General features: G+C 40.2%; 1 protein-coding gene across 1 annotated transcript in view; it reads right to left on the reverse strand.

Annotated features, from left to right (window-relative positions):
• Nucleotides 1-13561, reverse strand: part of GPC4 (glypican 4) — a 107433-nt gene that overhangs the window by 13048 nt on the left and 80824 nt on the right. Inside the window, exon 3 of the mRNA XM_040266622.1 lies at nucleotides 8602-8993. Coding sequence (XP_040122556.1) covers nucleotides 8602-8993 — 392 coding nt within the window. The remainder of the gene's footprint in view (nucleotides 1-8601; nucleotides 8994-13561) is intronic.

Raw genomic sequence — 13561 nt, forward strand, 5'->3', positions numbered from 1 at the left:
AAGAAGAAGTGACGAAACTACCCCACCTCAGGTGTTGGGTCCCCACTTTCACTGACCGGACCAAGCTCAGGATGGTGAATCCAGAGTACCACGGACAAGCTCTACTTTTTGACTCTAGACTACCATGCTCCCTTACAAGCTCTCAATGGTCTTGCCAAGATTTCAAGGGCAAACCTTTCACCCATAGGCAGATATAATAGTGGACTAAGTCATACTTTGTTCTGGGGATTTATTAATTTGGAATCAACTTCATTCACATTCTACTCCCTTGTAACACTCAAAATCAATTACTCCTCTGAAGTCCTCAAAGAACTTACTTACTGAAGTAATTTACTCCAGAAGATCCAAGGCTGAGTGGTAGATCATGCCACGTGGGGATTAACAAAAGGGGTAACCATACTCTAAGATCTTTCTTTAATCCTCACTTATGTACTGATTCTTTATGGTATGCCATGCCACTTAAAATGATCAATCTGATTATTCCTTTGGGTCACAGCTCTTGACTAACATTTGATATGTTTTATTTTTATTTAGAAAGGTCTCTTGAGTCCACTGGTGACTTCCAGAATCCTTGGAGCTGGATTTGGGTGGGGGTTAGTTATGATGGCTTTTATAAAAGTCAGATATTTCAGACTTCTCTTAGTAGTTAATAGTTATTTCTCAACATGATATTTGGAAGGAACAGGAAAAGTATACACTCCTCTCTTCCTGCTCTGAACCACTTACATAAAGAATGGGTTAAAGGTCTCAGAAAGAATGCTTAATTCAATTTCTATGTTGGGCTTCCCTCGTAGCTTAGTTGGTAAAGAATCTGCTTGCAATGCAGGAAGACCTGGGTTCGATCCCTGGGTCAGAAAGATCCTCTGGAGGAGGAAATGGTAACCCACTCCAGCATTCTTGCCTGGAGAATCCCATAGACAGAGGAGCCTGACAGGCTACAGTTCATGGGGTGGCAAGAGTCGGACAGCACTTAGCGACTAAACCACCATGATTATGAAGGTTGAGATGTAAACATTCAAGAGAAAAATATTCTCTTCAATGTCAGAATTCATTTTCTGATACCTTTTATTGGATTTCATATATTTATATGATATTAAGTATTTACTATGTGTGCCAGATTCTGTTCAAAGTACTTTATGCGTATTAACTCATTTAAGCTTCAAAATAATTGTAGGAGATGAATATTATCATTTCATTTCACAGATGAGGAAGCAGAGACCCAAAGAAATTAAGGAACAGACACAAGATCTTCCGGTAAATGGCCAAGATTTGAACTCGGGCAGTTTTGGCTGGGAGCAGGTACACTGAATTTCCTTAATGTGTAGCTTTGAGTAACAGATTACATAGGAACCTTGAGGGAAGCCCACGGGGCTGGCCCTTCTCCACAGCTCCATCATCTAGCATAGGGTATGCACACGCAGTGACTATCTCAGCTCTGGGGCTGGATATTTTCTAATGAGAATTTTCAGGCTTCAAATTTATTCACCAGTTTTTAAGGTGGGAGAGCAAGTTAGGATGCAACTGCTCTACATGGAACAGTATATGACTGGATAACTATGGATGAGATGACACAGTTTTTAGCAAAGATTAATGACTCGTGCACTCAATGCTATATTCTTAAAATGCTTCAAGGTGCTACAGGGTAAGAAAGAAAATATTCACCAGCAGTAGAGATACAAAAACTCAAAAGCTCAAGTAAACACTGGTAGACATGGAGAGAGAAGAGGTTACTTGAACAAAACCAAAAACAATATATATTTTGCTGAACTTTTCACATTTTTAAAAACTTGCAGCTAAATGTAGCAGAGATGATCAATCTCTAGTAGAACATGACATATCTTTTACATGTGCTTAGTCGCTCAGTCGTGTCCAACTCTTTGTGACCCCATGGGCTGAAGCCCATCAAACTCCTCTGTCCATGGGGATTCTCCAGGCAAGAATACTGGAGTGGGTTGCCATGCCCTCCTCCAGGGGATCTTCCCAACCCTGGGATTGAACCCAGGTCTCCCACATTGCAGGTGGATTCTTTACTGGCTGAGCATAAGAAGAAGTTGTGGACATTATTTATAGAAGAATGGGATGGCTTAGTTTGTTTACTTTGGGGGACCTAAAAGATAGAAAGGGAACATCATCTGGACTCAATATTTCTTTATTAATGCAAATCAAAATCAATTTGAGCTACTGAGCATAATGATAATACATTAATAGCCAAATTACAAGCCTTATGAAATCCTCAAGACTGACTATGCTGTGCTTAGTCGCTCAGTCGTGTCTGACTCTGTGACCCCACAGACTGCAGCCCACTCGCCTCCTCTGTCCATGGGAGTGGGGTGTCATGTCCTTCTCCAGGGGATCTTCCCAACCCAGGGATCAAACCCAGGTCTCCCACATTGCAGGCAGATTCTTTACTGTCTGAGCCACCAGGGAAGCCCAGGAATATGGGAGTGGGTGGCCTAGCCCTTCTCCAGGGGATCTTCCCAACCTAGGAATTGAACCAGGGTCTCCTGCATTGCAGGTGGATTCTTTACCAGCTGAGCTACCAGGGAAGCCCCTCAAGACTGACTAAGGTATTTCTAAATGGTAAGATAAACAAGCATTTAGATCTTAGCTGCTAGTATGTTTTATGGTAAAGTCTGTCAGGGTTGGAGGGAAATCCTCTTTTCCCTTTTTAACTAGTAAAGACTCTTTAACTTAGTAAAGACTCTTGAAAATACTCGTTCCTACCTTCCTCAGAATATACACTGACAGCTGCATGCCATTTCTGCTATAAAAAGCTTTTGCAGAAATGTCCTTTTCTCTGCAAAGATTCTCTTAATATAGATCAGGACTTTCTACCAAATAACCTGCATTTTCAAAACACCACATTAAAAACTACTGCAAGCCGCCTGAAAAAAGAGAAATGCTTGAGCCAAGGCTCTTCACACAGCCTGGATTTCATTTCAGTAATTCAGAATGAGCCTTCAGCCACATTACACAGTGATGGCAGTCGACATGTGGCACTCAAGTTAAAAACACATTTCCTCCTAGTTTCTTCCAGTTCCTACCATACACTCACTACAACATTTTTTTCCCCTGTGCTGCCAATAGTACTGAACAAACAGAAAGGCTCTAGATTTTTATCTGTTGCTTGGTAACATAAGCACCCAATAAAAATAACAGGAAATCATTTTCCAAATTATGGTTAAAGAAAAAGATAGGGAACCCAAACACGCTGTGAGATGTGAAGGGTTTATTCAACAATTTCCCAACTAGTTTTGGATTCAATACGCACACGTGCAAAAAAAGAAGGCGAAGATGCTCCTATTTCCCTAATAATAGAATTTCAAAGATGTAACAAAAAACATGAAATAAGCTAAGATTCATGCAGGAGTATGTAGGGCCACATGGTAGGTAAAACTGAAACTACATAAATGCTTGAAAATAAATGTTGTTGTGGTTTTGAGTAGACTTGTTAATAATAAGTCAAGGGGCTTCCCAGGTGGCTTAGTGGTTAAAGAATCCGCCTGCCAGGCAGGTTCAATTCTGGGGTCCAGAAGATCCCTTGGATAAGGAAATGGTAACCCACTCCAGGAATCTTGCCTGGAGAATCCCATGGACAGAGGAGCCTGGCAGGCTATAGCCCATGGGGTCACAAAGAGTCAGACACGACTTTGTGATTAAATTGAAGCATCCTTGTATTCCCCCCTTGTAGAGGGCTCTATTACTGTTTTGAGAATCTTCACTCCGTGACACTTCCCATATCCCTACCTTCCTCATCTCTACCTCTGTATATATTATAGTGTAGAGAATATATATACCTCCCTCCTTCCTCTTTGCAATTCTAGTCTTTGTGACTGAAAAAGAATCTTAAGGGCTGAATATATATGTACGCTTAAAAGCTTTTTTGTATTGCTCATTTTTAAAATAGACATAACAATTTGGGAAAATGGAAAAATAATTTGTATAGTACTCTTGTAGGTGTTGGTACATTGCAAATAGACAGAAATTAAGAGAGATCAATGGATCTCGTTTTCAAGGCAGGATAGTCATTTAGACATCACAATGCTAAGGCAATGATTTCTAATTATAGTCCCCGTGGTTTGGGGTGGGAGTGTAGACATAGCCCCATTATGTCAGTGTTAATTGAAACCATGAGAATGCAACTCTCTTTGGCATAGGAGCTATTGATTTTCATGGTGCATGTAACCACTTGTGCATTTTTGAAAGACCACAACAGACTTCACCCTTCCAGGCAAAACTGCTGCTGCAAGCAGGTAAATAAGAAATGTATCATGAACCATGACAAGTAAAGATGGAATAAGTAATACAAAGATGTGGAGCACCGGGGTATTCTTTAACCATCTGTTCCTAATTAAAGGAACTTTTCTGCAGTTTGAATTGCAAAGCTCAATGGAGTAAGCTGAAATCTCTGGATGTCTGTGCCCAGAAAAACTGAAGCAAGGCAAGTATACTTTAAGAAGTGACTTCTCTTGCCGTCAGTTAAGCCTGCTGGTGCTAATGGCCTTTAAAAGGCTTAGTGACAATCAAATCATTGCTCAACACGTAACCACAACCCTTTTGTTGCACAAGTAAACTGGAAAAGCAGGGCATATGCTCATGAAGAGAAAGTGGGAACATCTCTGAGTTAAGTAAGCAATAACTAGCCCCAAGACCGCAAGGGTCTTCATATTTGACTTTACTGACCTCTTGTTAGATGAAGTGGGTGAGGTGGGTCTCTTTAAAAAGGTAATTAATTCTACTGGATACTAAAAGAAGGAAATATTTATTTCTTGGGTTGTTCTAGTCCACCTGTAAAGTACAATTGGATAACAGTTGGCAGGGGTGGGAATCTATATGAAAAAACATTCCCTGAGTCCCCAAACTGTTAGAGCTTACTTACTGTATTAATCAAATGTAGTTTCTTCAACATCTTCAATTTTAAATATACACTACATCTTAAATTAAAATCTCTGTTGAACTGGTAGTCATAATCCAAAAACAAATGTAATGAATTTACAACCTTCTAAAAAGAAACATTACATAGATGATAGGTTTTTACATAATTTGTGTTTTGGCAGTTTCAGAAATTAATTTCATACTTGAGTGTCTTATTATTATGTAATTTAGATACAACTCAACCTAGTTGAAGAGTTTGATTTCAAGTCAGTCCTTAGGTTGAGAAGATGCTCAGTAGTGAAGCAAAATATTATTTTTTAAGGTTTCTAATTATAAACATAACATTTAGAATAATCCCATTTCTCTAAGCAAGACATACAGATGGCCAATAAGCACACGAAAAGATGCTCACCTTCAATAATTGTTAAGAGAAATGCAAATCAAAACTATAATAAGGTACCACCTCAGTCCAGTCAGATTGGCCATCATTAAAAAGTCTACAAATAATAAATGCTGGAGAGGATGTGGAGAAAAAGGAACCCTACTACATTGCTGGCATGAGTGTAAATTGGTACAGCCACTATGAAGAACCATATGGCAGGTGAAAGTCGCTCAGCTGTGTCCGACTCTTTAAGACCCCAGGGACTATACAGTCCACGGAATTCTCCAGGCCAGAATACTGGGGTGGGGAGCCACTCCCTTCTCCAACGGATCTTCCTGACCCAAAAATCGAACCAGGGTCTCCTGCATTGCAGGCAGATTCTTTACCAACTGAGCTATCAGGGAAGCCCCATATGGAGGTTCCTTACAAAACTAAAAACAGTTACCACATGATCTTGCAATCTCATTCCTTGGCTTATTTATGGCAGAAACTCTAATTTGAAAAAATACAGGCACTCCAATGTTCATAGCAGCATTACTTACAATAGCCATGACATGGCAGCAACCTAAATGCCCATCAGCAGACAAATGGATAAAGAACACGTGGTACCTGTTCAATGGAATACTATTCTGTTACAAAAAAGATAGAAACAATGCCATTTACAGCAACATGGATGGAGCTAGAGAGTGTCATGTTAAGTAAAGTATGTCAGACAGTAAGACAAATACCATATGGTAGTATTTATACATAGAATCTAAAAGATTATGCAAATGAACGTATCTACAAAACAGAAACAGATTCATAGAAAACAAAATTATGCTTAGCAAAGGGAAAAGGGAATGGGGGAGGGAGAAATTAAGAGTTTGGGATCACACACTACTATATATAATACATAAACAACAAGGTCTTACTGTATAGCATAAGGAACTATATTCAAATCCTGGGATAAATCATAATGGAAAAGAATATGAAAAATATGTGTGTGTGTATATATATATACATAACTGAATCACTTGGTTGTACATTAGAAACTAACATTGGAAATAAACTATATTTTAATAAAAATGTTTTAAGTCATATCAGTATTTTCCACTAAACAATCGGCAAGTAATGTTTTACTCAAAGTAAACTGAGCTCTATAGCTTGTATTCATTGCATTCTCACATAATGATGCAAATATCTCTTAGGCAGACATGAGAATACAGAAGAGGGATCAATTCTGAAAAAATCTAGGGTCGTATTTGGAAAGTAACTTTCTTATACAGCTTGTCAAAACTAAGGTACACAGAAATTTCTTTCTTGCTTAAAAGAAATTCTTATCAAAAGCAACATTGGAAATTGTGATTCTTTCCTTTTGGGTCACATACTCTTTACTGCATAGGTAAGTAAGGGTGAATGGTCAATCTTACTGATTGCCCACAGTTAATTCTGAAAACTATGTCAAGACGAATGCAACACAGGGAAGCTGCAAGTGTTCATTTCTCTCTCCTCTGGTAGGTGGCATGACGAAGACTAGCCTTCTAGCCCTCAAGCTTCCAACCTGCTTCCTTGTTCCGACCACCACCTTCCTCCTCCAGTTAGGGGTTCTGGAATCTCAGTTCTCTAAAGGGGCCCCAACCTTGCTAAGTGAGGCTAACACCACAGCAGGATTGTGTCAGCTTGGTCCTTCTTCCCAGGAATAAAGTCAAAGGGAAGGGGGAGATTAATGTAAAGAAACCACTTTAAAACACTTGCAAAGGGTTTTCTAGTCCTTGCTTTTCTCTCTGGCATGCACATGCACACAGACATTCAAAATCACACAGCAGTGCCTTACTGGCTACTCAGCTTAGGATAAATGCAAGGAATTGCTGAAAGAGGGTAGATGTGTGAGGGGAACTATGATGTCAATAACTTTGATCTGGACTCACTATGCATTGTTTAGGGACTCTGACATGAGCATCTCCAAAATTAATAATGGGTGCTGAGGTGGGCCAAAGTTCAGGAATCAGGCTATTCCTTTAATTATAACCATCATCTCCCTACCTGCTCCCACCGAACTCTCCTATGCCTCAAGATTTCTTTTTTTTTTTTTTTTTGCAATTTATGATGAAAATATCAGGAGAAAAAGGAGTGAACAAAATGTGCTATAAAGAATTGTTTCCTGTCATTTTATGGCTAGGAAATGTGAACACACACAACTGTAAAAATGAATGCAACCAATCAACTAACACACCATGCAATGCTAAAACAAAACATCTGATAAGCACCTAATTTTCACAATACATAATTCTATATCTTCATTCTGTTAAATTAAGTTTCCTCTATAATCAGGGGGGGCATGAATCCTGGTCTGCCCATGTTGTCTGGGTTATGACCCTTTGAGGGTCTAATGGTAATAGCACTAAGATCAGTCCTGCACAGATAACTTTGCTCTGGAATTGTCCGACTTCACCGGCACTGAGTCATGGAAAGGTAGAGGCAGAAAGGCCTTTAAAATGTTTTCAGATTTCACCGTGGGGAGAGGATGGGTGAAGGAGGCATAGAATTTTTCCCTCCTTGAAATCTTGCTCAAAATCCTACTACAGGGATTTTCCTGGTGGTCCAGAGGTTAAGCCTCCATGCTTCCAATTGCAGGGGTCATGGATCTGATCCCTGTTTGGGGAACGAAGACTCACCTGGTGCAGCCAAAAAAATAAATAAATAAACACCTGTGGTGGATTCATGTCAATCTATGCCAAAACCAATACAGAATTGTAAAGTAAAAATTAAAAATAAATAAATAAATTAAAAAAAAAAAAAAAAAAAAAAAACAAAAACAAAATCCAACCAAACAAAAAACCCTACTACATAAAACTGCAAAGGTTTCCTAGGGCAGCCAGGAGGTAAAGGCACAGATGCAGAGTCTTGCCCACTAAGTCTGCGTCTCCCTTGTCTCCTATCAAGGAGGCCCCTGAGGTACCCCCTTAGCTGGCTCCAAAGAACAGTCTGAAAAATACTGGTCTCATCTGATTCTTGTAATTTACAAATGAGGAAAATATGGTTCATTGCATCTGTTCTTTCCTGCATACTACAATTTCATTCTCTTTCCTGATAATTCTGCAAACCCATTACGTCAAGAGCAGGTAGTGCACATTTCTAAAAACGGCTACCAAGGAAACCATGAAAAGAATGACAACGATACATGAAGATGGTCATCACTGTATTGTTTATAGCAATACAGTGCTCATATATCAGGACAAAGTGTAGGTGACAAGAGGGGAGAGATAGAAAAGATGACAATGGAATTCTAGTCATTTATTTTCCCATACCTCCCAAACTTTCTTTTAACATGAAACAAAACAACATAGAATGTAAACAGTACTTACCACTGAGACTTTGTTCACCACATCTCTTGCAACTGCTAAGCCCTGAGCAAAAGTGCGGGCTGCCACAAATGCACGAGTGACCTGGAGCTTCAGTTTCCGAGGGACGTCTCCAAAGGGCTTCAGCTGCTCCGTGTACTTGCTCACGCACTCTAGATACTCGTCTGTGAAGTGGTACTGGGAGTTCACCAGGCGGAACATGCGCTCCAGGAGGCGGGCCCAGAAGTCATTCAGCATTTCCTCCAGGTTCACGTTCCCTGCCACATAGTAGCGCTTCAACTCTTCGAAGAGATCTTTAAACAGCTCAGAATTCTGCATGTACAAGTGGCCGTATGTCTTCACAAACATGTCATTCAGGGACTTTTCTGCATTTTCAAGTAGTTCTTTGAAGAATTCTAAACACAAAACCAAAACGGAAAGGGTTCTCAATAATTAAATAATGGGAGTGCTTTTCAGGTAAATTTGAACACTGAAAAAAAATTTCTGATATTAAATTGGAAAACATGCTTGTATATAGGGTGGATTTCTTTGGGGGAATTTGGCATCTCTGATAGTTTGTCACTGAAAGGAAACCTATGTCACAAGACACTTACATAAAAAAAGAAACTTTAAACCAACAATTTCTCAGGACTCAATATAAAATTAAAACTGTCTCCCTCCCTCCTTTTCTCAGTCAGTCACAAGGTAAATAAAGAACTGGACAAAAATGAATACATAAAGTTTCCCTGAATTTTTTACTGTAAGAATCTAAACTGAGGTGAATAATGCCTCCTCATTGTAACCTGACACCAAGACAGGTGTTGTCAAGATGTGCTGTTTACTTAGGCATGCCTTTCTCCTCCTTACATCTACATGACATATAAGATAACTGCCTGGGAAATGCTTGAGGCCAAGAAACGTAATGAAACACCCCACATAAGCAAGAAAAGAAGTTCTCGGGTATTCCTTGTGACATCAGTAAAAATTGGGGTAACCAAGGTGGCTGAGCGCCGAATAATTGATGCTTTTGAACTGTGGTGTTGGAGAAGACTCTTGAGAGTCCCTTGGACTGCAAGGAGATCCAACCAGTCCATTCTAAAGGAGATCAGTCCTGGGATTTCTTTGGAAGGACTGATGCTAAAGCTGAAACTCCAGTACTTTGGCCACCTCATGCGAAGAGTTGACTCATTGGAAAAGACTCTGATGCTGGGAGGGACTGGGGGCAGGAGAAGGGGACGACCGAGGATGAGATGGCTGGATGGCATCACCGACTCGATGGACGTGAGTCTGAGTGAACTCTGGGAGTTGGTGATGGACAGGGAGGCCTGGCGTGCTGTGATTCATGGGGTCGCAAAGAGTCAGACATGACTGACTGACTGACTGAACCGAACCGAACCGAACCGAAGGTGGCCTTGGGTTCCTAAAGGATTCATACAGTAACACCATGAGATTCTTTTCAGTCCAGAAAGACAGAAATGAAATGCGTAACAGATTCAACCATAGATCTGGTATATTTATAAGATAACATGGGAAAATAAATAGGGAAAAAAGAATACCTGTTTCCCCTGCCTCCCAGATTTACTTTTTGGCCATCACATACTGCTGCTGCCGCTAAACTGCTTCAGTCGTGTCCGACTCTGTGCGACCCCAGAGACGGCAGCCCACCAGCCTCCCCCGTCCCTGGGATTCTCCAGGCAAGAACCCTGGAGTGGGTTGCCATTTCCTTCTCCAATGCATGAAGTGAAAAGTGAAAGTGAAGTTGCTCAGTTGTGTCCGACTCTTCATGACCCCATGGACTGCAGGCTCCTCCGTCCATGGGATTTTCCAGGCAAGAGTACTGGAGTGGAATCACATACTCCCACAGCCTAAATGTTAAAGACTTAATCTCTTAAATATAAACAGTAAATTAGTTTCTCCTGAATCTTTTCTCAGAAAGTTAACTGAAAAGAGGAGTTAACAGTCTTCTGCAACATTAATCATTCTTAAAGAATCTATGTCTGGTATAAAAATAAACACCTCATGGTATCACTTTTATAAGCAGGAAATGTAATAAATACCAAAGCAAAATATAAGACTGCATCAAGAAAGAAGCTGCCTCCAAGTGAACGTGGAGCAGAAAGAAAAATAAGACAACTCCTTCAAAGCCAGAAGAACATTAGTGAGCTTATCAAAATGGAATAGCACTACAAAACCCTTCTCTACTGTTTGCCTTTTATTTCCCGAGTTTTCTTCAGTGAGAGAAAGGGAAACCCCCATTATACTGTACAGCCTGGCATTTTTACCAAAATTATCTCCCTGAAAGGACATAAAGTACAGAAGGAGCTAGGGGAACCATATGAAAAGAGTTACAGTTATCAGGTACTTGGGAAGGGCTCTCATTCTCAGCAAGATCCCAAGTGGTTCTCAACTGTGGTCCCATGGTATAGACATGCATCGACACCACTGGGTCAACAAGTTCCTGGATCCCACCTTAAACCTACTGGATCAGAAACCCTGGGGGAAGGGGGCAGCCATTCGGGACTCTGCTACACCCTACAGTTTGAGAATCAAGACTCTCAATGAGGGGTGGGATGGGGAGGAAGATAGGAGGGGGGTTCAAGAGGGAGGGGACATATGTATACCTATGGCTGATTCATGTTGAAGTTTGACAGAGAACAACAAAATTCTGTAGAGCAATTATCCTTCAATTAAAAAAAAAAAAAGACTCTCAATGAAACTTGTCCCATTTTGCCTCTCACTAGCAGTCACTACCAGTTCAGGAACTGTGCTAAATGTGAAGCATTCAGGGTAAGGGTTAATGCTTTAATTAGAAGAAAATACATTTCCAATAAATTGGGTTTTAGCTTTTTTTTGTTGCATTCTTGGGGGTCATTTCTTGAAGGTGGTTGGGGGTGAATTTCCTCATGTGAAGTATCTCGAAACCAAGAGTCAGGATAGAGGTAGCATTTTTCTAAGACTTCAAAGCTGGGGAAAGTTGGGGTGAGAAAAGACGTTAAACGTCAGCTGGTCCACTTGCCATACCGTCCTTGAGTCACTAGCATCCTTGCCAAGTGGTGCTGGCTCTCACATACTGGAAAAATAAAGCCTGGTCACTGATATCAATATGGAAAACTTGTGTCAACCCAGTGGTACTAATATTTCACCATCCAGAAGAGCGGATGGCAAAGACAAGCATAGGTCCTTCCCTATGCTGGATTTTTACTATATTGCTCATAAAATTGGCACACATCATTTACTGTAGAAATGGGAAGTTGAGAATGATTTGACTTGTGTTTTCACAACTCATTAAATAATTCTGAATATTCGTATTTCTAATGAATGGTTTTTAATGGTTTTAAAACCTTGGTTTTTAAAGGTGGGGGCGGAATGATATGGATAGCTTGGTTTTAAGTGAATACTACTATGAAAAGTCAGAGTTTTTTTTTTAGGCTTAAAAGTTTTGAGGTCAAAGAATCACTAAGACACTGCAAATTTTATGGTAAGAATAAAACATTCTCAGGACTTCATCATTTGTGTCAAAAGCCCATGGGTCGGTATAGATATATTTATATAGCTACACTGAGGTACAAGATCAATGATCCAATGAAGAACAGATCTGATTTTAACACAGCATGTTCTCTGCCTAATACCGCAATGGACTTTATCTCCCAGAAGGGGGTGGTGGTGTGTGTGTGTGTGTGTGTGATGTTAGCTTATATTTTTCAGAGTTTAGTTTGGTGCTACATATTAAGCTCTAATTCATTTAACCGTTCAGAAAATTGATTTCCTTTTCTTCACATTTTAAAAGATTCTTTAGTGTGGCCATAACTTGCAAATATAAAGGCTGAATGGATTATATACAGAAATTCTAAAGCACTGATATAAGGAGTTAGCAATCTGATAATTTTCTCTCTCTAAACTATGCAATTTCACAAGAATGTACCAAGTGGTTGCTATGTGCTCAAATCAAAGCACATGGTTTTGCCATGCATCTTAACATTCCTGCCCAAGCAGACTGTAATGAAAATTTCTAGGAAGATGAATTTTCTCCATCCAATTCACCTTTACTATCCTGCTACTTTCCGCACATGCTTTTATGGAGGCACCAGATTTTTAAAGCATCTATAAAATCCTTTAATCTTTCATTTCATATAGCAAGTTTTTTTTTAATGTTCATCTATTTCTCACCTACAAAGTCAACAGAACAAAAGTCAAGTGATCCAAGAGACTCAATCTCATTTCTCCTTAGACATGTTCTTTTCTGAAAAATATTTAGTTTTTTATCTGGCCATGTTTGGTCTTAGCCGTGGCATGTGGGCTCTTTAGATGGAACATGTGGGATCGGGTGCCCTGACCAGGGATCAAATGCAGGCTTGTTAGTATGGAGTCTTAGCCACTGGACCACCAGGGGTCCTTCCTTAGATATGTTCTTGATCAGTCGTTTCAGTCGTGTCTGACTCTTTGCAACCTCTTGGAGGAGCCCCACCAGGCTCCTCTGGCCAAGGGATTCGTCAGGCAAGAATACTGGAGTGGGTTGCGGTGTCCTCCTCCAGGGAATCTTCCTGACCCAGGGATCGAACTTGCACCTCTTATGTCTCCTGCATTGGCAGGTGAGTTCTTTATCACTAGCACCACCTGGGAAGCCCCAGACATGTTCTTATCAGCCTGGTAAATAGGACTATTCCACCTATGTTTTTTTTCTCAAAGAGATCTTTTAAGGATATGGCAGACATAATTTAGATTCTAAAATCCATACCAATTGGGTACAATACCAGTTAAAGCATAACAATTTGCTGTAAGGAAAAAAGGGGGGAGGAAAGCTTTTGCATCTGTTCCTCTTACCAAACTGGCAGCTCTCAAATGTTATTGTAGATTCCTTCACATCCCCATCCCCCCCTCTTCCTACATTTCCTTCTACAGTGGGGTGCAGAACACAAACTAGACATTCAGGACATGGTCCCCAGCCATCAATAGCAACTTCATTCATTGCTGCAAAGCTCCACTT

Source organism: Oryx dammah, unplaced genomic scaffold (genome assembly GCF_014754425.2).
Source record: "Oryx dammah isolate SB20612 unplaced genomic scaffold, SCBI_Odam_1.1 HiC_scaffold_23, whole genome shotgun sequence".
In the NCBI taxonomy this organism is placed as follows: Eukaryota; Metazoa; Chordata; class Mammalia; order Artiodactyla; family Bovidae; genus Oryx; species Oryx dammah.